Consider the following 27,539-nt stretch of genomic DNA (forward strand, 5'->3'; position numbering starts at 1 on the left):
CAACAAATTATACATAAAATAGTTTAAGTTAGATAATAAAGTTTTTGTTATGTACTATCTTGGGATTTTTAATTTTCGTTATAAATAAACTTATCACAGGGTAGAAGTTGCTAACCAATTCTACTGATATGAAATTTAAAAGTACACATTTCTGTTTAACCTTTAAAAACGTACAGGGCCGAAATAAAACGAATCTAGGGTTAATGGCGAACAAGGCTGCAGTCAAGGCGCAAAGTGCAACGATATGCTATGCATTTTTTAAGCATATTTTAAATTAAGGTAAATAATTAAGGCGTTTTGTGTCTTTAACTTCAGTTTCGAGCAGCATCACTGAGTCACTCTCTACCCCTCTCCTTCTTCACGCCAGGATTGGGAAATGTTACCCTGTTTGGTCCATGCCAGTCCAGTCCAGATTCAGCCATTCCAAGTCGCGAGAGCACGGGAGAGGATTGAAAAACGAAACAAAAATAAAAGTAAAGTAAGCACAAGCACTCCATTGTTTAACAAGATCCACCCCAAAAAGAGAACACTCTCTCGCTCTCTGAATCTCACCGCTCCGGCAACGGCGTTTAGCACAGCCAAGCGACTTGACCGAGCGGAAAGCCAAACAGTTTGTATTTTCTATTCGAAGAGTGCGCTTAGTGCCGCTGCTGCGACGGCGTTTAGACTTCCACCTGGGTAACCGTCGCCCCCACCGCCCCCTCGAAACTCAAGTTGTTTTGTTTTTGTTGTCGCGTTGGTGTTGAGAGCGCGAAACGAACTCGAACCGAACAGAAACGAAGCTCTCTGGGGGATCCAAGCCGAAGATCCAGTGCCAAACCAAATCCCAAGTAACGCTACTCTCCCCGATAGTTACTACTATCTTTTTTTTTCGTGTGCATTCTTGAAACAGAAACTGAAGAGTAATGTTGGCCAACGTGTGAGGAACTCGAAAGCCCCATAGCAAAAGTCACCAGGCAACTGATACGATCCGCAACAGTCAGCGTTAGTGTCCAGGAGTAGCAGTGTCCGCCGGAACAAAGAATCCTCGCAGATCGCATATTATAGAGTAGCAGGCCGACAAGATGTTTGATGTCTTTGGGTCCGTCAAGGGCCTGCTGAAGATCGACCAGGTGTGCATCGACAACAATGTCTTTCGCATGCACTACAAGGCCACGGTGATCATACTGATCGCCTTCTCCCTGCTGGTGACCTCGCGTCAATACATCGGTGACCCCATCGATTGCATTGTGGACGAGATCCCGTTGGGCGTGATGGATACCTACTGCTGGATCTACTCGACGTTCACCGTGCCGGAGAGGCTGACGGGCATCACCGGACGCGATGTGGTGCAGCCCGGCGTGGGCTCCCATGTGGAGGGCGAGGACGAGGTGAAGTACCACAAGTACTACCAGTGGGTGTGCTTCGTCCTCTTCTTCCAGGCCATCCTGTTCTACGTGCCGCGCTATTTGTGGAAGTCCTGGGAGGGTGGACGCCTCAAGATGCTGGTCATGGACCTCAACAGCCCCATTGTGAACGATGAGTGCAAGAACGATCGCAAGAAAATCCTGGTCGACTACTTCATTGGCAACCTGAACCGCCACAATTTCTACGCCTTCCGATTCTTCGTGTGCGAAGCCCTGAACTTTGTGAATGTGATTGGACAGATCTACTTTGTGGACTTCTTCCTCGACGGCGAGTTCAGCACCTACGGCAGCGATGTGCTCAAGTTCACCGAGCTGGAGCCCGATGAGCGTATTGATCCCATGGCGCGGGTCTTCCCGAAGGTCACCAAATGCACGTTCCACAAATACGGTCCATCCGGCAGTGTGCAGACCCACGATGGTCTGTGCGTGCTGCCCCTGAACATTGTCAACGAGAAGATCTACGTGTTCCTGTGGTTCTGGTTCATCATCCTGAGCATCATGTCGGGAATATCGCTGATCTACAGAATCGCCGTGGTAGCGGGTCCCAAGCTGCGTCATCTCCTGCTCCGAGCCCGTTCCCGTCTGGCCGAAAGCGAGGAGGTCGAACTGGTGGCCAACAAGTGCAACATCGGTGATTGGTTCCTGCTCTACCAGCTGGGCAAGAACATCGATCCGCTCATCTACAAGGAGGTGATCTCGGACTTGTCCCGCGAAATGGGCGGCGATGAGCATAGCGCCCACAAGCGGCCCTTCGACGCCTAATCAGTGGGCGTGGCCGTGTGCCAGAGTGCCAGTAAGTCTCGTTTATAACATCTCACACTATCCCAAACACTTCCCCATTATCATCCAGACACTAGTTTTAGTTAGCTTCTAGCCCAAGCCACACTTCCACTCGATGTAAACCTCGATTAGATCTTAAGATTATACATACTTACATACGATATACCATTTTTGTTTTGGTAGGTAACTTACTTTTTTTCGACGCTACTTTATTAGAGAAGACCTAACTAATGACAATAAAAATTATGTTTTTCCAACACAACAAAGAAACACTTTTCACAGAGTAAGAGAGAGAAAAATAGTTCTTCTGGTCTTACGCTCATTTAAGCGTAAGCGGCTTCGGTGCAAGGAGGACAGCAGCTGCGCATGCGCAACAGCCAGCCATAGCTCGATCCCCCTCACACACACACGGTCCACTAGAGATGGAAGAGAACGAGAGAAGTCGAGAGTAGGGGGCAAACCAGTTTGACCACCAGTTAGTTGAAGATTGTTGCCAGCAGGGCAAAAGATTCTTTCTGTCCTCTTATGGCTTGGCATTTCTCTACTCGATGCCCTCGAAAAATCCAAAAGAAAGGGTAGTTTTACCTCCATAGGCACTTTGCATAGACTTTCCAGTTTTTATTAAGAGACGATTTTTTCTTTTTGAACACACTGACTTCGGTTCTTTGTAACACTGGTTTCTTTTCGTTTTAGAGCTAATTCCATTCAATTTCATAAAGTAGAAATCTTGCGAGTATAGTAAGTCATATTATCAAGATGTCCCTGAAAAAATCATACCAGATTCTTGATATAACTACATATGGCTGACATGATCTATACAAATCCCTATTTTCTTCAAACTTTGATTCATATGTATCGCCTGCATACAGGGTATCTCGTAGTTTAAGTTCAAACACTATTGATGGTCGCACACTCGAGCTAACAAGCTTATTATTTATTAGTCGTTTCCATGGCTTCAGATTTTCTTAGATTGCCAGGGTCTCAAGATTTTGACTCTCCGGCGGCGACCCAAGTTGCCATCACCAAACCGAGACAAAATAATACTTATTTATAATAATAATAATGTCTAAAAGATTCTTGAACTTTAGTTATGGTACTGGTCCGGCTGATTCCGCATGATTCCTTTCTACTCATTCATATAGCAACTTGGTATTTGTGTTTCATCCAATATTTTTTGCGGTGTGGACATTTTTTGGGGACAGAGACCTCGGGTGGCGGAGATAAGAGAAGAGCTCTCGACATTCGGGTCTCTGCTCGTCGGACTCGACTCGTAATCAGCGCGGAGTTGAGTTTTGCTCGGGCCGACTTGGGCAGCGTTGCCCAATGTGCAGACATTTCTCGTTGGGGACTGACTTTACTTGAGACATGCAATACCAATTAGAAGTTGGGCAACCACATACTCGTACAGTACGTGACAGTAAGAGTTTCGGGCATGGGCACTTATCTAATCGAAGGCGGGCCACTCGGGGCAACAGAAAGAACTATTTGATAAGGTGCGGTGCGAGATACAGATACGATACGGTTACAGTTACAGATACAGATGCTGTTGCCGCTGATTGGTGACAAAGTGTTGCAATTAGCACACGTTTTCATTTCATTTTTTCTGCCCCACCTCAAGATCAGAGATCACAAGATCCAGGCCCCTGTAGATCCGTAGTTTCAATTAATGGCTGGCACACAATTTAAGCGGCCTCCACAGCTTTTGATGATGATCATAATCAACAAGTAAGCGCTGTTCGCTGGTTGCTGTTTTCTATTCTCTGTTCTATGTACATCCATGTGTATTTTGGCTTGTATGTGGTTTTCGTCTGACCGCCAATTTGAGGTATCAATGAATTAATGAATGGACCGCTCTGTCACACCCAAAACCACCCACCCATCAACCCACCAACCCACTTGGCCGCCAAGTTGAATGAAACGAGAAACAGACACGCGAAAACTTTTGCTCCCTATTGAATGTGCCTTTCTGTATGGTATTGGCTTTTTGTTTGTTATTTTTACTATTCACGCACTTAATTTGTTAACGCAGCAACTCATTTCCCAGGCTTTTAATTGCATTAATTGCTTTCAATTAGCGCAGAGCAAGCGAGAGTGTCAAACTCGCATCGGGCCAAAAGTGAAACTCACAATATGAGAGCGCACTCATTTCTGAAATTGAAATTGAAATGGAAATGCATCGTTTGAATTTAGACAATGGCGATGTTGGGATGATTTATTGTTTCCTAGCGATTGGAAATTCTCAGGTGATTAGTCTTGAACGTTTGACAGGTGCGGAAATGGGTTTTATGGTCAAAAAACTATTGTATTGGCAGGAAATTAATTCAGTACAGGTACTTGAAATTTGTTAGGTTAAACTCAAAGTTTAGGTTAAAATTCAAAGTTATTAAATTATCATTTCGGCACACAGAATGGTGTGCGAAATAAAGAAAACTTGTGATTCATAAGCTATACAAATTAATCTATTCCCCAAAATCTTATCGCCGCTAAAACCCACCTTAATCTTAAGCAATATAACACTATACCAGTCATTCCTGTATTATTAAACACAAAAGTATTATAAGATAAAATGATCTCATTATTTCTTTTCAGTTTCACGCAGCCGGAATTGGGTTAAGATGATGATAAGACGATGATAAGACGATGTCGGAAAATGGGGAAATCAGTAATCGAAAAGCAAAAAGCGAAGGGAGGATAATGGAAGCCGACAATGTAGATGAGGCCTTTCGAGCTAATGACGAGCTAATGAACACATATCAACGAATTCCATGGTAAAAGACAAGATCGCAAGCAATAGCCGATTTGTGTTTACTGTTTTGCATCAACAACAAGACACGTACAATTACAATAAAGTAACAAACAACAATAATATAACAAATAACAGATACTAGCCGCAGCCAGAAACGTAAGCTTAAAAAGTGGATTGGTATCGGATTGGATAGGATTGGTTCAACGGTCCCAAGACAATCAAATTTTCCATTTGCCAAAACCAAGAATTTCCCGACTGGACCGAAAATCCCACAGCCAATCCATTTTGTAGCATTCTGGAAACCTTTGAAAGACAGGAGAAAAGACATTTTTAAACTACATACATATATTTTTTGTGCAGCTGCAAACAAATTGAGATATGATAGATCTATATACATCCCTATATATTTTTAATAAGCAATTACATATATATTTATACATAAATATACAGACGGACCGAAAAAAAATATATTTATGAATGCCACATGCGAGTAACATTTATGCTAAGAGTTGTGATCATTGATTAAGACATCTAAAAAATGCGAAAATACAAAAAAAGAAGACAAAATAAACAAAACAATAATTTACACTTAGTAAAGACAAAACGCCAGCATAATAATACACATTTTATTTCAATTTTTACTCTTCTAATTTAGCAATTTTCGCCAGCAAATAATAATTATAATTATGTAACTCCTTTTTTTTTGCATATCTTTGGTAGCATTTATTTAGTTTAGCGCAATTTTTTTTACACACACCCGAACTCATCGTAAAAGAAGAGTAATTAAATTTATATATATACACATATATATATATTTAAATATATATTTATAGACGTATATATTTTTGTAAATGAAACTGCAAGAAGTATACATCTAGCTTTTAAGCCTAAAATGGAAAAGATAAAAAAAAATGAAAGACTCAAAAGCAATATTTAAAAAAAGCAATCGAAAATCAAATAAAAGTGTTTGTAAACTGTGCGTTTATCCTCGAAGCGATAAACGAGCCAAGCCTAAAATAAGTTTCAATTTCAATTCCATATACTTATAAATACTTACATTAAACGAGAATAAAAACACCCAAAACATTATGATCTTTAATATGATTTATTGTTTGTAATCGAGCCGAACAACTTCATTTCATGCGAAAATAAACAAGAAAATAAAACAAGGAAAATCGAAGCAAACATGGAAAATCTATCTTATCGTGGGATTCGGTGAAGTTTCAGGGGGATCGTACTCTATATGTTTGTGTGTGCTTACCCAGAACAATTACAAACAAAATTCTGTGGACACTTTAAAGGTTCTGGGTGTTGTGTACCCGCCTTGTAAACTTTGCTTTTTATGACTAGTTTTCCCGAAACGTGTTTACGCGACGCAAACTTTGGAGCGAACCTGGCCGCTTGACTTCTAATGGTCTTTGACCTCGGCCCTTTCCACAACCCGCTTTTCTGAATGTGTGTGTTTTCCCGAGAAAAGCCGCTTTACAGTGTTATATCCTAGGATTTTCCCTTTCAGATAAACACGCGTGCAGGTCTACATATCTTATTTTGGGCATTTAAATCAACATTGGACCGAGTGCAGTTTTTGATGACAATTGTTTGCATAGTATTTACTCACTGCCTATTTACTGCCTACTCGTAAATGTACATTATTTTAGGAGAGAGATAAATAACTGCTTTGATAACGATATCAGACAGGGCCTAGGGCTGTTTTTCCAACAAAATAATAAATAAAGCTGACTCAAAGTTATTCCAAACTGTCTAACAGGTGTCTCAGCATATCCTGCTTATATGGAATGCCACCTATCGCACTTACGCACGTGCCGAATCGACTTAAACCAGGGCATTCGCTTAGAATCACCGCAAATGAGTTGGCTCTCTACGCTTTTGAAGACACGTACTTCCCGCTTTTTCAAAGGTCCTATTGCAATAAAAGATCTCAAGTGTAGTTCCTGTTAAATGAGCTGTTTGGTGCTGTTGAGTGCAAAGTATTATATTTTCAACATCTCTTGTTGATCTGTTTAATAAGTTATGGTTATAATTGCGTGTCTTTCTGCGGGTTCACTTAGTGGGTCAGTAACTCTATAGTGCTGCAATCGCGGGAATCGGGGAATCGGGAACCCGAGTCACTCACTAAGTCTACATGTCTCTTGAGCAATTTACGTGGAAAGTGTGGCAATAGAAGGCAGGGGAGATGTTGAGCAAATTAGCATATCAAATTGAGTTAAACGCTGCAATTGGCCTCAATAAATACGTAAATAAATATTACGGCATGGAGCCGCGGAAAGCGAAATCGTTATGGGAATGCGAATGCGAATATAAATGGAAACTGGGTTCAAGGAACTCCCTCAATAGCAAATGTCAAAGTTCTGTGCTGTGAATTGAATGTATTTGCAATACATTTCAGAGCCTAATTTTTGTATGCATATTTAGTTGGACAAATGAGGATACATTGCACAGAACATTAAATTTAGCACGACAACCGATTGAGATAATCCAGTATTTCCTGGTCAAAGTTCGTGCTGCATTTCCCCCAGGTATCTGGTTTCATTTCCGTGGTGTGCCACACACAGACACACACACCCTTTTGATGACCTTGCACTTGCAATTGTCAAATTAATTTCGCGCTGTTTTGCACAAAAGATTTACGGCACCAAATCACCTACATACTCGCACACCCCATGCTATCAATTTTAGTGGCGGCCTCTGGCGGCTGTTGCGACAACTGCTTACGTAAGCCCCATTTCACACAACCCCTAAATTTCGCTTTAGACACAATTTATTTATTTGCAAAAAGACCGCTTTTCGCTGCGAGTCTGTGAATAGTTGACGGTTTTGTCGTCTCTGATTTATTGTAATGACTGTTTTTTTTTTTTTTTTTGTATGGTTTTCTTTTGTTTATTCGCCTTTATTTTGTAGCAATTGTGTCTGGTTTTTGTTTTAATTCTTTGTGCTCCTTACTCAATGCGATAAATTTACCTGAACAGGGCGAAAACAGACTTCCAGTTTGGCCTGTTTTAATAATTTCTCCATTCTGTAGATGTTATTTATAGGAATGGTATTGTATGCGGCGGCATACTTAATACCTTGATTTAAACCAAGATGCATACGAACTAAGTTCATAACATAGTTCCCCCTCCCGCAAAAATAATATCGTCCATTATCTAGCGACCTCTAACCTCTTATAAATCGATTAATTAAAAACAATTTGTGACACTGGGTAATTAGTCGACGCACACGAGAAATTCACATATGAAGACTTTTGGCATTAGCATATCACAGATATCGGTGGAATAAGAAAAACATTTGCCTGCTACAGTATGCGTAAGCAGTTTATATTCGTATATTTTGCTTATCGCAAATTAAGGACCGTGGTGTATGGCAGGGGATCGAAATGTTAGTCATTTGTTCTTTTGTTTATCTGCAAAAGCAGCGAAGTGATTGAAACTGCACTCAACTGAAATATGGCGTTCCATAAACACACATTGTGGCATATGTGATTCCGATTCATGTTGTGATTGTGATATGGATAATGGTTCTGGTTCTGTCTCTGTTTCTGGATTCAGTTCTACTAGGGCCATCGAATGGCGGAAGTTTCAATCGTTTTTAATGAGCCTCATCGCACTGACACAGAAAGTCTAGTTTGTGGAGGCGTCTTTATGTCGGGAATGCCCGTCGGATACATCGGCGATACATCTGTCTTTTTAGATAAAACCTACTTCCTTGACAGAATTTCAACAGTAAGCATTTCAAATCAAAGTAAAGGGCACGCATGTCTACTACTACTATGTACTATATCTAATATATTACTGATAAACTACTACTGGGTAACCCATATTCCAATACCCACACGGTGGATCTGCTTACCAGTTACCCCCAATTTTCCACCGCTTGCCCCGCATTTCCTTGCGGAGACAATCAGCGTTTCTAATTAGCCGGCCAGACGCTCGAATGCTTATTAGACAATCTGTGGGGGGTTCGTGCTCTGGTTTATACATATATTGCCCATAGTTTTGAAACCATGTGGGACGATCCAATTGGCATGGCCGGCATTCAACACCTTTCGCAAAGTTGGGCAAACAGCAATCAAAGCAGACAAACAAACAAACAAAGGCGAAGCACAAAGCAAGGCAAACACTGCGAACAAGCAGAGTTTAAACATTTGCTTAGTGCACCGGCGACAAGTTGCATAAATTATTATCGAACGGCGAATGCAACTGCACGACCTGCTACAGTAACCCCCTTCCCCACCCGCCACTGCCTCTTTTTGGGGGGTAAGTTGGGGCGCAACCTTGTTGCGCTAATGACAAATGCTTGTTGTTTGTCTTTCACTCGAATTTGTTTGGGGCCAAAGGCCCCATTAGCCTTAGTGAACTTTTCGAGGTTTCGTAGTGCACATAGAAACTATAACTGACAATGTGCATTATCACAGATGATCCGCTACTGCAAGGATGTTAAGAAAGAAATATAGCATTTATGAAATAAACAATCTTAAACATAAGTTGCTTATCCCTTTTTCCGTGGAAATCCCACTAAATAGTTGTCCAAAAGTGACATCGGTCTGCGATTTATGTAAATGCCATTGCGAGTATACATAATTTTATTGCAAACTCACGATATACAAACACACTACTTAAGAAGTTAAGCATGAAAGAGCATTTTTAAATTTACTTAAAAATTAAGCCTCGAGCTGTTCAAACGCCTCCATTTGCAAGTAGATCAAATGCAGTTCTGCATTTGCATTCATTTAAAACCACTTAGCGAGATGCTAATGGTTAAACATTACTGGAGCAAAGACGTTTACCAAACAGAAGCTACAAAACATCTAATGATTTTTGAGTGAACAGGACTTTGTATCGAATAAAACTAGAAGGTGGGCACGAAATCACGTGCATTCTCGATTAAATGGGAAATTTATGAGGCTTCATCGACACCTCAAGCGGCTCATTTGAAATCACAATCAAGTGATTTAGGTCTGTTCATGAACTGCAACAATTCCAAGCGCAATTAACATTTCCAGCTCGCAATCTTAAGTGATACTTAAGTGACACCCTTGCTGATTTGTTCTACTTAAGTGTCAATTCATCATTTATACTACTGTATGCATTTATAAAATATAAAAAGATGCCATTTTTTTAACGGAGTAATCTTATGCTAGCATAAGTCTTAAACACACATTCACAGCTAAAGTATGAGAATTCATAGCAGACAAGCGACTAAATTTTGTATTTGCCTGGGTATTACGTGTTCGACTCTCGACGCTGCCCTTAAATTCTTGACTTTAAATTGTTCTCCGCCGGCGTTGGAAAATGCAAATGGGATGGGAAACATTTAGAATCGCAACGTATGCAATGTGCTATCAATTACGGCGGCTAAATGCCAGCGGATTTTCATTCTGTGGCGAGGAAGACAGAGATAGCGATAGGGAAGCCCTACGAGGGCAGAACGAAAGACTGAGGCAACGAACCCGTGTCGCCCGCTGTAAATAAGCCGCTGGATTTTGGGGCATGCCGCCATGCTGTGGCGAATTGTGCTGCCCATTCCTCCTTTCATTCTGTTCTTAAGGAACTTGCTGCCTTTCAACGATTGTTTCCCACGCTTGAAAAATGACTCGCGAACTGGACTCGAAATCAGAGTTATTTTCTCAACCCGTTTGGCGTCCAAGCCCCAAACATTTCGGGCTCTCTGTGTGTGTGTATAACATGTCTAGCCATGGACGACGTCGCCTTTCGGTGGCGCTTGTTGGCTACCGTTGCACGCCGCGCCCAAAAGCCTAGAAGCTGTTGCTGCTTGTGGTCGGGATGGGTTAAGGGGGGCGGTTCAAGGCATCGGGGGCGTGGCAGGGGAAACCGGTCTCGGCCAGAGGCAAAAATGCAGCTAAGCTTGTATAAGGAGATAACGAGCCAGCACAGTGAAACCTCGTGTGCTTGTCGAATGCATTTAATAATGAATAACAATTTGATAGAATAGTCAAATTGCAACTCAATTAGTTTTCTTTTACAAAATGTGTGGGGTAAGAGTAATGTTATAGCTCTATAATTTGATTAATGTTTCACTTTTTTGCACTCTTGCCTAGAAATGTACGTTAGCGAGTCTCTACTCCTTCGCAATGCTCACACACATTTATAAACAAGATGTATACACACTATTCGTATGCTAAATGCGTTGGCCTGGCTGCAAAATCAAGTTTTGCATTTTCATTTGAATTTATTGGTTTCCTCGCCGGCTGTTGCCAGGCGCACTGCGATCGAGTGGAGTGACTTGCAGTGCAGTGGAGTCGACGAAGCCATTGCCGTGCCATGCCACGCCACGCCACGCCACTCGAAGACTTGCGACTCCATTCCCAATCGATTCTCGCATTCTTACGCTTCGAATATGGCGACGCCGTCCAAGAACAACGACACGGTGACCACACTTGAAGTTAAAATTTTATGGGTAGATATAGATACATAATTGAGATTGAGGGGGAGAGAGGCGAGGGCGAAAACATCGAATGACAAAATACAACGGAATACACTTAACGTTAGCACTTAATTAAAGCTGGAATTGGAATCCGGATGATGATTTCGTCTACATCCGCACCTGGAACTTGCCCGCCTTGGTCAGGTATTTGACGCCCTTGAAGGGCTTGTACTTCTCGCCGTACATGTCCAGGCGATTTACCTTTAGGCCTGAGACGGCCAGCTGCGAGATCTGGAACTGGACATTCACGGATGGATTGGCATCGATGTTGGTCGTCCCGGGCGTAATGGAAACCTAGGGGGCGAGGACATTATATAATTATTGGGATACAAATATAAATAATATAAGATGTTAGATACATAACTCTTGCAAAAGGATATGTCTCAATATATATTCTTACCGAACCCCTAATATTTGGCAGCTTGGATACATCGATCCGTCCCACATCCCAGGACAGCGTCTTGGTCACCGAATCGAAGGTGTACTTTCCCTGATTCGGCGTCAATAGGCAATTGAGCACACAGCGCGGCATAGTCAGCTCCAGCTTCACCTTGTCCACGATGCGACCCAGGGTGTTTCTTGGGCCAATCGTCAGGTCCAGACGCCCCTGCTCGCCCGTTTTGATCGAGAAGTTGTGCCGGATGTAGATGGGTATGGCAACCACGGACTGGGAGCTAATGTGGTACGACATCAGACGGAAGTTGCCGTCGGGCGGGATGAAGGAGAGCAGGCGTTCCGCCTCCCAGCGCTTGTAGCGCACACAAGGATGGAAGGAAACGTCGTCAAAGAGGCGAGGATTCATGAAGGATAACGTCAGATCTGGCATGCCGGATAACTTGATGCAGCAGTCGATCTAATAGTGAATAAGAAGACCCGCAGGAATAACTAATGCAGTCAAGTGTTTTATAGACAAAAATTAAACTTACGTATCCCTGGATCTCAGCAAAGACCGTGGATCCCGATTTATCAATGATGGCGTCCACCTCCTCGATGACATCGAAGTACGCCTCGTTGTTGGTGTACCTCACGCCGCTTCTGCGCCAGCGAACCGCCGACAGCTGACCCGAGGGCAAGGTGGTGCTTACACTGTTGAAGAGACACAATCGGATTGTTGAGATGATTGAAGGGCAAAGACGGAGGAGCATCAATAAGCTTACTTGCTCTTGCCCGTCACCGTATTGGCAATGGTGCGCAGGATATTGGGCGGCTTGATCAGCTCCTTGAGGATGTTGCTCTCGGTGGCCAGCGGGAACCCATTATCGAGCATCTCGTCCAGCAGCTCGTAAACGACCACATAGTTGTCCTTGATCACGGACTCGGAGCAGTCGCCAAAATAGTCCTGAAAGGTGTCTACCACGCGGTGCAGGAACTCGATGACAAAGAGCGGCGGCACCTCCTGCTTGCAGGCAGCCACCAAGGACACCGTGTCCCTTTGCACCGTGATCAGGTAGTAGTGGGGCGTGGCTATCACCGGCGGCACATCCTGCAACAGAAAGGCATACATATAGTCAACATATAGCCCATACGTGGCAGGGGCGACTCACATATGGAGCGGAGCGCTGGGCGTCAAGGAAGTATTCGCACACAGATCTCGAGACAACCGAGCGCCAGTGCTTTTCCAGGAAGACCTCACTAAAGTGCGGATATATAGTTACTACATCGACTTCACATGGCATTTGTACGCATGGCTTACCCGCCGCTGTTCACTATAAACAGACTGTGTATCATAATTCGGCCTAAATTGTTTACTATTTAAGCTCTGTTTTTTTCAGGGATGAATCATTAGAGATGATAGTGCGAAGGTGTTCAACTACTACGCTCACGAGGCGCTTCAATAACTGCTAAATCATTTAAGCTGAAATTAAGACAGGCCTAAATAAACGAACTTTGATTTCATATGGGGTTAAACTTATGAACTTAAAAATCACACCACTCAGCAAATTATGTATTTCTTCACTAAAGCTGTATTTTATTAATTAATATCACGCAAACTCATCACTAGCGCACTCGCACATCTCTAATTGAACAGCTGATTGCTGCGGAACGGAACGAATGGAAATTAAACGTGTGGCAAGTGAAGCTTCCCTTTTTTTGGCAAATAATAAATAAACAAAGTAGCAGAACTTAACATTCTCAATAAAAATATTTACAGAACTAACGCACACATGTGACGAGGCAATACACAAACACGGCACCCTTTAATTTCGCCTTGAAATTAACGAAAAAAACACGGAATTATATAATCGCCGGCTGAAAACACATGAGTCCGTACAGCGGATCGGTGCGTCGTCTGCTGGACAGTTGGCCAGGAAAGAAACGCTTCGGTGTCTACCGCTTCCTGCCGCTCTTCTTCTTGCTGGGCGCCGGCCTGGAGTTCTCCATGATCAATTGGACAGTGGGCGAGACCAATTTCTGTGAGACTGCTCCGACTAAAATACCTTACTTCGCTTTTACTTACTTATACGGGATTTTTTCCTTGCAGACCGCACTTTTAAGCGCCGCCAGGCGAAGAACTACGTGGAAGAGCAGCAGCATCTGCAGGCGCTAGCCGCGAGAAACACTGACTGAACAAAATGCCCGCCGGAGTTTCCTGGGGTCAGTACATGAAGTTCCTCGGCTGCGCCCTGGCTTCCATGATGGCCGGTTCGCAGGCTGTACACCTCTACTATAAGCCTCTGGAGGACTTGCAAACCTACATCGAACGGGAGCAGCACAGCACACAGGTGGATCCCATCGCAAAGCCACCGGAATCTGCCTAATACTGTGTACTTGACAAGTTACTGGCCACTAAAGCTATTTAAGTCAATGTCTGCTGTTTGTTGAGAAAGGGGTTGTTGGTATAGCACATTCATGTCCCATGATGAGCGCCATCTGTTCCGGAAACTTCAAAAGACACCACGTTTCCACTTAATCAGTCTATTTAAGAAACTATTCAAGGCTACCTAGGACTACTTATCGTGCACCTTCCGGTGGTTTTTAAGACACGTCTGTTGCCGGAAGGCCTGTCCGCAGATGTTGCAAACGTAGGGCTTCTCTCCCGTGTGTATGTACTCATGGTGCCGCAGGGTTTTTCTCGAAGCAAAGCTCTCGGGACAGTGGCGACAGGGAAAGGGTTTCAGCTTTAAATGTACCGCTCTCACGTGGGCTTCGAGTTCGAATCGCCTGGCAAATCTTCTGCCGCAGTGCTCGCAAGGCAACTTGTCGCTCGAGTGCATCAGCATGTGCTGCAGCAGCATGAACTTCTTGGCCATCCGGCGGCCACAGACCTGACATTCGTGGGGCAGCTCTTCCTGCACCTCGTGCTGCTGCAAAGTGTGGTACTTGAGAGTGTATTGTGAATGGAACTCCTTTTGACAGATTTCGCAGAAATGGCGCTCGCCGCTGCCGCCTTCCCTGGCGGCCACCTCGTCCTCCGTGGGATGCTTCGTCTTAAGGTGGTACTTTAGATTCGCCGACTGGTTAAAGCTGGCGCCGCACTGCTCGCAGATGAATTTCTTCAAGGCATCCCGTTCGCGAGGACTATGCTTCAGCCTTTTGTGCTTCTGCATGGCTATGCGGCTGGTGTAGATCCTCTCGCATCCTGGTTGGTCGCAGGGATGGCGCCGCTCCTTGGGGACATGCACCTCTCGAATGTGGGTATACAGACCGCCCATGAAACTGTAGGCCTTCTCGCACTGATCGCATTGGAAGGGCCTTTTGCTGCCCTCGTGGACCTTGCGAATGTGCGCTGCTAGGGTGATCTGGTGGGCAAAGCTGTGCCGGCACACGGAACACTTTAGGGTGTTCCTTGATCCCCTGAAGGGCTTTCGGGGGGATTTGACTCTCTTTATAGCCGGCTCATCGATGGGATCTGGGTCTGGAGCGGGTTCAGGTGGCTCCAGACTATGCAGAGACTCTTGGTCATCCTCCTTGCCGTCGTAGACCACTTCAAAAGTGGGTTCCCGTGGGTCTTTCTTCAGCATTTCCAGCAGCTGCTTCCTGCTCTCCTCGGCTCTTCTGCGGAACTTTTCGAAATTCTGGACCACGCTCCTGCAATCCAGGCACAGTCCATTGGGCAGCCACTGCTGGTCTACTTCCTGGTTCTCCACATCCGGCGATAGATTTATGTTGAGCAGCTGCTGCAGCTCCTGGCTGATTGGAATCTCCTCTGATTGGAGTTCTGCCTTGATGGGTTCCCTGTCCAATTGGAGCAGGCAGGTGCGACAGAGTTCACGAGCGGATTCCCGGGTAAGGGTTAGAGGCATTTTGTGGCTCTTTAACAAAATGCGATTCAAAACGGCTTTCGTGAGGCGTACCAACCAGCTTGTAGCTTTGTGGAAGAAGAAGAACATCAACTACAGTGCTCTCTCTTTAAAGCAAACATTCCATGTTTAACAACGTTGATTTAATATGAAACCCAGTACTTCTAATAACTGTGTATTGAACAAACTCGAGCTTATGAAGCCAAAATAAACACGGAGGATGAATATATCGCAAGTCGCACAGAAATCGGTACTAAGCGAGTTCCACTGTGTTCATTTGTATTTGTAATTTCGGGCACGGCGTGGTCTGGTCACACTGAACTAGAGGTGGACTTGAATCAAGCCTCCTAACAAAACATATTTTATTCCCGGTAATCAGGTAAAACAGCTTTCGCCGGAATTAAGAGGAGCAGATGCAGTAGCAGCCAGTTTGAACCCTTCTATTTGCAGTTCGTGATCTGGGATCTGACGCAATGGTGTTCTACTTCAAGAGCAATGTGGTCCAGCCGCCGGCGATGCTTTATATGGGTCGCGACAAGCACGAAAATGAAGAGTTGATCAGATGGGGATGGCCGGAGGACGTGTGGTTCCATGTCCACGACCTGTCCTCTGCCCACGTGTACCTGCGGCTCCAGAAGGGACAGACAATCGACGACATACCCACCGATGTGCTGGTGGACGCCGCTCAGTTGTGCAAGGCCAACAGCATTCAGGGCAACAAGGTGAACAACCTGGAGGTGGTGTACACCATGTGGGAGAACCTGAAGAAGACACCGGACATGGCGCCCGGCCAAGTATCCTACCACAACGAGAAGGCGGTGCATCGCATCCGCTTGGAGAAGCGCATCAACGAGATTGTCAACCGTCTGAACAGGACCAAGACGGAGGAGGAGCACCCCGATTTTCGGGGACTGCGCGAGGCGCGCGATGCTGCCGAGCGTCAGGATCAGAAGAAGCTGCAGCGCGAGCGCCGCGAGAAGGAGAAGGAGGCCGCCAAGCAGCGGGAGCTGGAGGCGGAGCTTCGCAGCTATGCGTCCCTCCAGAAGACGGAGAACATGCGCACCAACTACGATGCGGGCAACGAATCGGATGACTTCATGTAGTCCCCGGGGGCAGGACCAAGTCCTGGTGCACCCTCGCATTTATCCACAATATCTTTCGCCTTCCTCTACATTTGTTACTCTATCAAACGCATAGCCTTTTGTAAATGCCACATATTTGGTTCCTTAGAACCTGTGCGGGAGCATTGCCAAAGAATTGCAGTGTGAGAAGAAAAATATAGACTTCGATTTTAATTTAAAATGTAACCAATTTGTTTTTATGAATGAACTGCTTGCCCGTTCAAAGTAACCATACATGATCACAGGTGGCGTGTTAAGCACAAGCCTAAAATTGAGTTATCGATATGAAGCTGTGAAGCTACATATTTGTGTTATCTGCACGTCTGTAAAGTTAACATTAGGAGAAACGCACACTCTGGCAGCACCACAAGTATATTTAAAAATTGCCCGCTAAAAAAAATGAACAAACACATTTCGAATTGGCTGAGATGCGTTTGATTGTGCAAAAGAATAGTCGCGCTATCATCTGTCACATTTTCCACAATTTAATGGGCCTTGTCAGCATCTGCAGCTTAAGCCTTTGATGCTTGGGTTTTCAGTTAATTTGCCATCTTTATGAGTGCTCATAACACAGAGGGGGCGTCTTTTAAGGTTCTGCTGTTTGCTGACCGTTTTATGGCTTCAACGGCTTGTTGCCTTTTTGAGTTTCTGGACAATTTGCCGTCAGCACATGGAAATGAATGGCACGGAATAACACGGCTGGCAAATCTTGGGTCAGCGAGCGCCACTCTTTTCGGCTCGGTAACGCACTCATTATCGGGCATTTTATTTTCACGCATTGTTCGCAACAACAATGGCGGGCAAACAACAAAGGGGAAGCCCCCGAAAAGAGCCATGCGAAGAACTTGATGAGGCTGCGTGTCCTTTTGATTATGCCATGCCAATCTCCTCCTTCTCGCTGTGCTCCGTCATTATGGCCAGTCGTAAACATTGATGACAGCGGGGCTGCACTCTGGTTACGCCCCCTTATCCGCCTCCCCTGATTGATTCCCGGCGCCTGTGGCATTGTTTTCTCTGATTTAAAATGACTGCGATGACGATGGCGATGGCGATGGCGATGGCGATGGTTTATGGCCGCCTGGACAGACAGCAAAGTAAAAGTGTATGTATGTGAGTTTCTCGGGCAATAATAAAGTGGCATGGCCATGAAAGTGGCATGGCCGAACCGGGGTCACTGTCAAAGGAATCCCCCGGCAAGCCCCCCGCATCCCACGGAAGTCCCGTTTTGGCCATCAGTCGCGGCAATCGTAGTCATTAATCAAACTGGCAACAGTATGCCCCCACAGATCCCCAACCCTCGTCAACGAAAGCGTCTCGCTTTTGCTCTTTATTGCATTTGTCACCACAGCATGGATGCACTGGGCGAAACAAGTGATGGCTTCATCACCCACACACACTACTTGGGCTACCACGAGCTCGCTTTTTCTCGCTGTGCGAGCAAACCCCTCGGAATGGTGAGAAAGCACACACATTGTGCTGGCCAAGTGGGGGATGTCCAATTCCAGTCACAACACACATAATTGGAGGGCGCAGTTTGGGGCTTCCTTGGATCTACTAACTGATTAGCTAGTGGCTTGCGGAGCGACTGCAGCTGCACATGCAGCTACGATTAATCACATTGGGCTCAATTGGCTGGCTAAAAACTAAGGCTCGTGTTTTGGCAATCAAGTATCGCACTTATTTGCACTAGTTGGCTTCCTGGCGCCTCACATTTGGGCCATTACTCATGCTGGCAGCGGTGGCAGGAGGTCATCCATCACAGCAGTGGGTCCACTATTAGCAGGGGGCAAGGGGTAACCGCTGCGCATAAATTTAAAATATTCGCCAACTTGCTGACGGATCAGCTAAGCTGCGGCCCTCAGAAAGAACAACTCATGCACTCTGAATAATGGGGACAATGTCTATAACTTTTGCAATCAAGGTCTAGAAACTAAAGCTAGCCAAGTCATCCAAAGCCTGGTGGGGATCGCTAGGTTTAGCTGCTCAAAACAGGCGGCGCTTTACCTAATTTATAAAGCTTGCAGCATCCGCATCCGAAAATCCAAATGTGCGGTAAGGAAATATATGTATATCCACATTTTATCTTTGCATATGCCACAAGCGCAGTAAGTGCAACAGAGTCTAAATATTCAGCCGCCATCCGTCACTTTTTTGGAGCATCAAAATTCCTATTTGCGTTCATGGCCGCCGGCAGCAGAATAAAGCAGCAGCAATTAAAGTGATCGCTCATGTGGGAGTCGCCGGGAAAGCGGGAAAAGTCGGAGCGGGAAAAGCGAGTGCTGCACTGAAAATTTTATGCGTCTGCCGAGGGAAAAAGGAGAAATGAGGAAATGCCAGTGGCAGTGGCACTGAAACCGGAGAAAGGAATTGCAAGTGCGCAATAGCTGTGCGTCCTGCCTTCGTGTGTGTCCTTGCAACAGAAACGAAGACGCTGCCAAGAGTTGGGGGCGTTGATGGCATCCGGCGGCTGTGCCCACAACAGCGGCAACAACAGCAGCTGCTGACGCGTGGATGCTGCGGATGAAATTCCATTTAAATGTCCCTCAGTGGACAAATCAAAGATAACGACGAAAAAGCGCCAGCGAGCAAATTGAAAGACGCAGAGAAAAGCTGATTGTTTTCCAGGGAATATAAATAACTTGCAGCCGAATCGGTTGCTAGATTAAATGCTAGCCGCGGAATTAAAATTACCTTCCAATAGCCAGTGTGTTTCGCTCTTCCAGGCCAGAAGTTTCCAAATAACAAGGACAATCTGCTGCTGTTCTGACCCACAAGACCATAAATCTAAAACGACCCACTCGCAAAAATTACCATTATGCTGAGCGTTTTTGATTAGACACTTGGGCTAAATTTGTACGCAGCCTCCACGGCCATGTCAATCAATCTTTGACACACAATCGACCGAGATTTGCATGTCCTGACCCCCAAAGTGGGTCTGCCAAGTGGATGTGGTCGTGTGCCCGAAATTAATTCGCATTGTTATGCAGATTCTCTGCGTCGTTAAACGTTTTGCTGCCGAAAGTTTATGCTTTTGGCCAAATTTGGAGTGTGGTAACAATGTTCATGGCTCTTTTATGCGTTCATATTTTCTGCGTTTAGTAATTTTATGCGCTGACTCTGCTGAAATTCGTGTAGGGCAAGCAATATCTACAACTTTGCCAGGTTGACGCGTTTTGCGTTACTATCATTTTACACTCTAATAACCTTGAAATTGTTTTTAGATGGTTTGTTTCTGTGCAAGATGGCATAGTCCAGCAAACATGAGGTTGCCGAGTCTCCAGCTCCGAGCTCATTCGCAGAAGCAATAACTCGTCCAATTTCCATTGTTGCAGCTCAATGAAGTCGTTTGGGGTGTGAGATGCCCATGTTCCAGTGGCACAAGTAGTCGCAATCTTAAAAGCCCCTCCCAAAGTGTGTCACTTGGTTTCTGGCAAGCTGCGAACTTTGGACGGAGGAGCAGCGGGGTGGTTGTTTGATTTGTGGCCCGCGGCGGCAACAAGGTCGTTCTGCTGCCTTCCCCTTCCATTCGTTGCACTGAAAGGGCCAGCCAGTGCTGGCCAAATGGTCCACATAAATGGCCAACAGGCCAAGTTAATGATTTGGCTGACTTAAATTAAAATGAAGTGGTCCCGTCTTTTCTGCTTCGTACATTCAAAGGATTCAGTAAGCGCATTTTTCGCTTAAGTAGGGGCCTCACTTTGGCCAAGAGCGGCCGGCAAATGGCCAAAAGCACAGCTCTGGGCCATCATAAATAGCCGTACTTGAACCCGCTGGCCGAGATGGCCAGACATGAAATGGCTTCCGTTTATTGGCCCCACCGCCACGCCCCCCGCCCATGCCGCCCTCTTGACCATTTACGCGTCTGTTCTGGCCGCCTTGTCAAATGTGTTTATGGCCAAAAGCCCCCGCTGGAATCGCGCCGAACAGCAAGCCAAACCAATCGAACCGCCAAGTGGGACGACATCTGCGAAATGTTGCCCGTTTATGGGCATCCACTCACTAGCAAAAAATGCGGATTATTGAGAGTCGAAAGCAAATAGCTTTATACTTTATTGCACGCCCATTGCCATAAACATTTTAGCCAACACATTAACAAGGACATCTGCACGTTGAGTGGGTCCTGACTCAATTCGGCTCCTTTTGCATCGGAATCAGTCAAACTAGAAGTTTTAGGCTAGTATATCTCAAAAGACATTCTTCGCTTCAAATATAATTTTAATCGAATTCATCAAAATGTATATAATTGTTCTTTTGTTTTATACGTACATGTATAAATATTTGATGTATACATAGTTTAGTTTTTGATATATTACACGAGTGTATATATAATTGGTTTTGCTCAGGCCCTTGTAAATATTGTAAACAAGTTAATTTAACATTAATATTCAACAATTTATTCGTTTACTTTCAGATTTGTGGGGAAAAACTGTCTGAGTGTGTGAGTTATATTTAAGTTGAGGCTATATTCCATTAGTTTTGGTAAAGTGTACATTGATCCGCATATTTTCAACTAGACTTTTGGTAGAGACTTACACACGTCTGTAGTTATCATAGGCCTTAAATATAATTCGCAGCTTTGGTTTAGTTTACTTCGATCTGGATGGGTTTTTGGTATTGCGGGTCCCCAGGAGACCCCAGGAATTTAAAGCTTTCGTTAGTTAGTTGTTCCTTCCACCTCCTCCACCTCCCAATATGCGCCTGCCTCATTCTTCTCCCAATCTGCGACTTTTCCGGCTTTTGTTGGTCGAAATTACTTAAGTTACGATACATTTTAAAGTGCAGTACAGAGGTGCTGGGAAAAGATATTAACACGGGTACTTTGGTCAAGTTTGGAGTTCTGATGAGTATGCTGATCCGATTTTGAGCTTTGGGCTTACGAACTAAACAGTTTCGCAGATACTCGTACTCGTACATTTATTTACTTAACGTGTATACATACATATGTTATCATTAACAATTTGCTCTGGTAGCCAATAATGTGAAGTAGGAGAAACGCGCTAGGAAAATCGGGTTAGGATACGGACTACGTTGAGTAACACTGGATAGGGCTAATAGAATACGCTAAGATAGATACTTCTACATATTTTCGGTACGTTTTTAATTACTTTCCTTGTTTATCATTTTGTGTGTTAGGTGGTCCAAAAAAAATTGACTCAAATTGACTCTGTGCCAGCACAGAAACTAAAGTGTGTGCGACAGAGATAGCTGGGAAATGGAATAGAGTTAGTTGTGAGTGGCAAGTATGCTCGTGTATAGTTGCCAGTGTTGGACAGTGCTATCATTCCGAATTCTCTCAATTGTAGGCACTCTAATACAAAGGAAACGCCATTCTCAATCCATTCTCTTCTGGCCTTTTGAATACTGTTTGCTGTACTGTTACCAAGGCAAGTTTTGGTAGCACTCATACAGCAAGCAAATAAAGTAGCAACTGTAGAATAGAAAGTTCTTAGTAATGCAGCTAGCTAAGAATGTAGGATGTACATCTGAAAAGTATACCGAAGTGCATCAGAAAGCTGTAGAACCACTCAAGAACTTGCTGTGACAAGCTCAAAATATATGGCATACTTTCACGCACCTCTACAAATGTTTTCTGCACTTCGGGCCAAAGAGAAAATGGACCACACACGCGCACTCACACCTCACCGACTTACAGACTGACTTAGCACACGCTCCCAAGGATCCTTGGCCACAGGACATGCCCTGGAATCCTACACCTGCTCGGCACTCTCGTCCAGCACCATCGAGTGCAGGTCCATCGCCGACCTGGTCTTCCTCGGGGGCCTGGGCATCAGATAGTGACTGGTACTGGCCCCCACAAACACCGAATTCTGGCGGGGACGCGACGCCGAAACATGCGAGACGTAACCTGGAAGGACACAGAATGATGCATAATGGTTCAGTGCCGGGAGTAACTCGCAGCTGGAGGCCACACACTTGCTCCTGGTGCCGTAGCCATCGGCAGGGAATGGTCGCAGATTTGCCCAGCGAATGTTTGAGGCCTACTTTAAGAAACTAAATGAACTCGGGCAGTTCTGCTTACACCTCAAAACTAGACATGATAAATACAAAAATGCAACAAAATAGGTGCTTAAAATCTTCATATTGCGATTGGGGATGCCCCACTCAACCTAATAGAATCGAGGACCCAAACCTGCAGATTTAGCCACATTATCAGCCGAAATAAATGGTTAATCTGCAACTGAAGTAAATTAAATTCGAACTTCTCTCCATCGCACCGCCTGCTAAGAACTGCAGATCTTGAAATTTGAGAAATACTTCCATTATAAACATTTCCTCAATCAACGTTCATTCACTTAGCCTTAACTTTCTTATTTTTCCCTCTTATCTGACAGTTTTAAGTGCGCATCCTTGTCATGGGCCTGCATGTTTCCTGCATTTCCGCGGATTTAATTGCTCAGCTCTGAAGGGAAAGTGGATGTGGAAGTGGATGTGGATGGGTGTTCGCGAATCTGGAGCCCTTGCGGTTGTGGAGCTCCACCAGCAGCGGCATTAAAATTGTATTGTTATTTGCTTTCACATGCGCTCCGCTGCCTCCGCTCAACGGGCAACCTAATTGTCTGGCAACTCATTAAAAAAAACAGCCAGGATCGAGATAAGGATAAAGGGGCGGGAAAGCGACTACAACTAAATGCTGTATTTACCAGCTGGCGGGGGCGTGGCCATTAACGAACGCTTCGCATGGCGCACATTACGCATAATTATCTCGATTCGCCCCGACTTTGCTGCAGGGATTACCAAGGCACATGCGAAGCTGGAGGGGATTGCGCACCACAGATGTCTGCATATGTTCACCACTGCACTTGGCGCATGGCCAAGTACAAAGTGAGTTGATTTGGCTGTTGACCTAAGTCGAAATAAAAGCGGAACAACTATCACTTCGCCTCGCATTTCTTGCAGCTAAAAGTACTCCATATGCATGCATTTCGCTCCACTGTGCGGCTCCTGGCGACGCACAAAAGTATGCAGCACAAGTGGCGCGATGGATGTTCGATTTTAATTGCATTCGGGTTGCTTTGGACGGGCGGAGGTGGGCGAGCAGATGACGTACATACCCTTGGCATAAATGTTGGGATTATAGGCCGCAAATTGACACGTCGGCATATTGAGATTGTGCACCATGCCCATCGACATGCGGGACACGGAGGAGCGCTGAAAAAGAAGTGTATCAGTAGATGTTCAGGCTTTTCTGATACATTAAAGTAAGCACACTTCAATTCAAAGTCAAGCTCACCTGGTGCGTGGTAACAGCATCCAAGTCGACCAGCGGACAGGAGCTGCGATGCTGCTGCTGGAACTTGGGCTGGTAGGGCTCCAGCATGCGGATCTTGCCCCAGCGATTGAAGAAGAGCATGATGGCGCCCACCCAGAGGACCAGGACCAGGCCCACAATCAGTACCTCCTCGGTGCGCACGATGATCTTGGGTCCTGCGAAACAACGAGCACTTGGTTATGTTTATTTGTACACCTTCCATGTAAGCAGACAGCGCTCCCAGCTTTATGGATTTGCTTGGATTGCAAACTGGTCGCACGTAGCGCACGTAAATAACTCAGGAGCCGGGCTCGAATTCAATTAGCGTCGCCGTGAAATCTGCGCGATAAACAAATGGATTGCGACTGCGTTGGGTGCACAGGAATCGGGATTTGGCATTGGGATTTATTAAGCAACCGGGCTAAATCCGCCAGCGGGGATTTGTTTCCAGGTGTTTGAAGTTGCGCGAGTGCCATGAAAACTCAATATTTGCGAGGGGAAATTAAATCCATGGGATACACGCTCGCATGTTGCGCACATCCTTCGAACATGATTATGCCGCGACTGGAAACACCTCCAAGTCGTGCCTAATCTAGGCTCATTCGAAATTGGCTATTACCGAAACTGGGATTCTCTAGATGCAAACGGGTAGCGATGCACGAGAAGTAGGGATACAGTGTTTCAAATTGTTTGATGGCCAATAAACGTGGTTGCAGGACCGAACTATTTTCCAACTCGGCCAATTAAAGTTTGGCATTGGTTTTGGCTGCTGCAACTTTTATGATGCAGTTCAAAATACAACTTTTCATGGCGTTGAATGTGTGATGTTATGTGGAGTTGCGCTTTAAATCCTAATGTGTGTACTCTTTAATGGGAAGTTAAGTGAGTGAGCAACCCACCTGTTTCCACCGCGGTGGCATTGGAGGCTCCAGTTGTGGCACCTGTTGTGAATCCGTCGTCCACCTCCTGGCTCCCCAGCTCCCCCAAATAATCCTCGCTGCCATTCGAGGACGCCGAGGACGACGAGGGCGGCGAAATGGGAGCTGTCTGCTCGACCTCCACGAGGAAATTGGTGCCCCGCCAGCCGGAGCCCCATTCTGCGAGGTTAAAATGGCATTTATTGAAGCGGATTAGCAGCTGGTCAGTGCAGGGAGAACTCACCTTCTGAAAGACCCGCTGCTGTGGTTACCTCTGCGGCGAAAACCTCCAGACGCACAGCTGCAATTAGAAGGCAAATGATGTTGTAAGTGACTAACTTCGCATATTTAATTCAATTAGCTTTAGCAGTCGCCACCGCAAACTTTAAAGAAAATCAACTAGGAAGCTTGATAACAGGGAAAGGCGTAGCAAAGTCAACTTGAGTGGCATGTAGTGGAAAATATTATTCCACGCTCGGAAAAGCGGACACAATGCGCCGCCCCCGCCCCCAGCGTCTTCAGGAAAATGCAATAAACACTCTGCAAACTGATTTGATAGCCAAGGAATTATGCCAAGTCGTGCACTTCGAAATTCCCTCCATAATGCAATTGTGGAGCACTTAAAGGATCGTACATGGCCATGCTTATCCCCAGATGATTGCCCCAAAGTGCTGGTGGGTTTGCTCCACTTGGTGGCTGGGGGTTGCGTTCGTGTGGGTGCTGCCAAGGATACAAAAGTTTGCCAGACGCTGACGTCGCTGAAAGTTTTGACTGGAGTGCTGCGAGTGCACATCTCACGCCGCAGCATATGCAAATGTGGGTGGTCAGGAGCTGGGAGGGTCCGCTCTGGCTGGGATCACCATCCCAGCACTGGGATCCACAAGTTCCATCCACCCAACTTCCTGTTGTTACTTGCTGCATTACAGTGGCTTGGAGCGAAGGGCCTTGACGTTGATGCGTGTGCTCTCGGATTTCCAATGATAAATGTACCAAGGAGAGCCCCTTCTCAAAATGGAAGCCCAAAACCACGCGGCCAAGCGCCACAGCCAACACAACCAACACAACCAGCCGCAGAGACCAACACTTAGACGGCGAGCAGGTGGGATCCGCAAACACCACTCGAAATCCTCGTCAAAGTGCTAAAGACACGGAGGAAAATATAGCCCATAGTTGGGCTTGGGAAATTGCCCACAGTCCAACTTATAAGCAGATACAATATCTTTTAGCAGGCATGAAATTCATTAAGAGCGAAGCGAGCTCCAAGATTTGTTGCCAGTGTAGCCAGCGAGCAAAATGTATCCCAGAATTCAGGGCAATGGGCATGGCAAATGACCTTGAAAGCCAGCCCCCCGGCACATCCACCCCCTGGCGGACATGAACTATTTATTTAGTTGCTTCACTCGGCTAATTTGCTTAATTACATGTGTTCGACGATGGGCCCAAATCTATGCTGAAATGAGCTAATTAACATGCGCAAATTATACGCAATTCCCGCAGGGATCGGTACAAAGGATGTGCCATAAAAGGAGGCGATTTTCCGGCGAAGAGAGCGAGGGAAAGCAGCCTTACTATCTGCAGAATTTCCCCGTAATTTATGAATGAAAGGCGACAGGAAAAAAACAACGGACATTGAAATGAACTGGGAAAAGTGTAATAAAAATCAAATTAGGGAAAAGGGTGAAGTGCAAAACCGGAAGGAAAAATCGCTGCAGGTAAGCGCAATCAGAATTTTCCATCCTCTCAGTTTTCCGATGCTCTCTCTCTCTCGCTTGCTTTCGCTTTTCCAAACTAACCAGTTTGGAATTGGCCATTAAATGCTCATTAGAGTAAACAAACAACACACAGAAACAACGGAGCAATGCAATTTTAATCAGTAGCCAAGGGACAAGGATCAAGGATGAGAAAAAGGACGAATAAGTACGCAGCCGGCAATTAACAAAAGCATTTTGCGCAATTTGTGACTCACCAGCACTCAGTGGGATTTTAGTTTCAGCTGGACAGATGAGCAATGTGTCTGCAGCCAATTAAATGTGGAAGCACTCGAGACAAAGAAAAACACTATTTGCATATACTTAGCCAGCCAGAAAAATGAGCCTCTAAAGGCTCAATTTATCTATGTCATGAATAAAGCTTAATTGTAACGTAAATACTTCGAGGAAAATTAAGTGGAACTCGTCTCGTACTTAGTGTAACATTACGCATCTGTACATGGGTCGCATCAGCAGCTCGTAGACTTTTCCAGATGCAAAACGCAACCAGGACAGGCCAAAGTTTTGCCCGCAAAACTTTTGTGAAAAGCGGCGCAACCGAAAAAGGAAGGAAGCCGGATTACAAATGTAAATAAACATCAAGCGGAGAAAAACTCCGTAAGCCATTCAATAATTCATAAGAAAACACGGGCAGACACAATGGCAAGGATACACGGAGAAAAACGAGGGGTATGATGTCGCAGCGCGACAATCGGAACACAAACACAATTACAAAAAGGGGGAATGCTATTGATTTTCTACGATTACGGCGGCACAAGATGTCAGCCCTTCCTACGCAAGTTCCCGAGCTTCCGATTTTCCGTCTTACCAATTTTCCGAGTTCCCGA

General features: G+C 45.3%; 7 protein-coding genes across 8 annotated transcripts; 4 read left to right on the forward strand and 3 right to left on the reverse strand.

Moving 5' to 3' along the window:
* The first annotated feature begins 567 nt into the window (after positions 1-567).
* On the forward strand, positions 568-6,031 carry LOC6551474 (innexin inx2). Its single transcript, XM_015155904.2, has 2 exons — positions 568-2,199; positions 4,776-6,031. Exon 1 carries the CDS (start codon positions 1,065-1,067, stop codon positions 2,166-2,168), a length of 1,104 nt encoding a protein of 367 aa, XP_015011390.1. The 5' UTR covers positions 568-1,064; the 3' UTR covers positions 2,169-2,199; positions 4,776-6,031.
* Positions 6,032-11,338: 5,307 nt separating this feature from the next.
* LOC6551475 (AP-3 complex subunit mu-2) lies at positions 11,339-13,458 on the reverse strand. Its single transcript, XM_001978472.3, has 6 exons — positions 13,088-13,458; positions 12,939-13,026; positions 12,552-12,877; positions 12,321-12,480; positions 11,795-12,247; positions 11,339-11,688 (listed from the first exon to the last, which is right to left on the reverse strand). The coding sequence occupies exons 1-6, from the start codon at positions 13,120-13,122 to the stop codon at positions 11,503-11,505; spliced, it is 1,248 nt and encodes a 415-aa protein (XP_001978508.1). The 5' UTR covers positions 13,123-13,458; the 3' UTR covers positions 11,339-11,502.
* Positions 13,459-13,549: 91 nt separating this feature from the next.
* LOC6551476 (uncharacterized protein C12orf73 homolog) lies at positions 13,550-14,200 on the forward strand. Its single transcript, XM_015155905.2, has 2 exons — positions 13,550-13,808; positions 13,877-14,200. Exon 2 carries the CDS (start codon positions 13,968-13,970, stop codon positions 14,151-14,153), a length of 186 nt encoding a protein of 61 aa, XP_015011391.1. The 5' UTR covers positions 13,550-13,808; positions 13,877-13,967; the 3' UTR covers positions 14,154-14,200.
* LOC26527051 (small integral membrane protein 4) lies at positions 13,552-14,200 on the forward strand. Its single transcript, XM_026981706.1, has 2 exons — positions 13,552-13,808; positions 13,877-14,200. The coding sequence occupies exons 1-2, from the start codon at positions 13,655-13,657 to the stop codon at positions 13,960-13,962; spliced, it is 240 nt and encodes a 79-aa protein (XP_026837507.1). The 5' UTR covers positions 13,552-13,654; the 3' UTR covers positions 13,963-14,200.
* A 94-nt stretch (positions 14,201-14,294) lies between these two features.
* LOC6551478 (gastrula zinc finger protein XlCGF26.1) lies at positions 14,295-15,933 on the reverse strand. The gene has a single exon (XM_001978475.3). The coding sequence runs from the start codon at positions 15,723-15,725 to the stop codon at positions 14,343-14,345; it is 1,383 nt and encodes a 460-aa protein (XP_001978511.2). The 5' UTR covers positions 15,726-15,933; the 3' UTR covers positions 14,295-14,342.
* On the forward strand, positions 15,902-16,919 carry LOC6551479 (coiled-coil domain-containing protein 25). The gene is made up of 2 exons (XM_001978476.3): positions 15,902-16,014; positions 16,086-16,919. Exon 2 carries the CDS (start codon positions 16,109-16,111, stop codon positions 16,736-16,738), a length of 630 nt encoding a protein of 209 aa, XP_001978512.1. The 5' UTR covers positions 15,902-16,014; positions 16,086-16,108; the 3' UTR covers positions 16,739-16,919.
* A 4,104-nt stretch (positions 16,920-21,023) lies between these two features.
* LOC26526504 lies at positions 21,024-25,240 on the reverse strand. 2 transcript variants are annotated; one of them, XR_003408044.1, is made up of 6 exons: positions 25,188-25,240; positions 24,926-25,123; positions 24,009-24,202; positions 23,830-23,926; positions 22,332-22,622; positions 21,024-22,239 (listed from the first exon to the last, which is right to left on the reverse strand). XR_003408044.1 is itself a non-coding variant. In XM_026981874.1 (5 exons), the coding sequence occupies exons 3-5, from the start codon at positions 24,126-24,128 to the stop codon at positions 22,465-22,467; spliced, it is 375 nt and encodes a 124-aa protein (XP_026837675.1). In that variant the 5' UTR covers positions 24,129-24,202; positions 24,926-25,123; positions 25,188-25,240; the 3' UTR covers positions 21,024-22,464. The 2 variants fall into 2 exon arrangements, 1 of the variants encoding a protein (XP_026837675.1); XM_026981874.1 differs by having other exon boundaries at positions 21,024-22,622.
* Between the last annotated feature and the right edge of the window lie 2,299 nt (positions 25,241-27,539).

Source organism: Drosophila erecta, unplaced genomic scaffold, assembly GCF_003286155.1.
Source record: "Drosophila erecta strain 14021-0224.00,06,07 unplaced genomic scaffold, DereRS2 tig00000126-arrow-pilon, whole genome shotgun sequence".
In the NCBI taxonomy this organism is placed as follows: Eukaryota; Metazoa; Arthropoda; class Insecta; order Diptera; family Drosophilidae; genus Drosophila; species Drosophila erecta.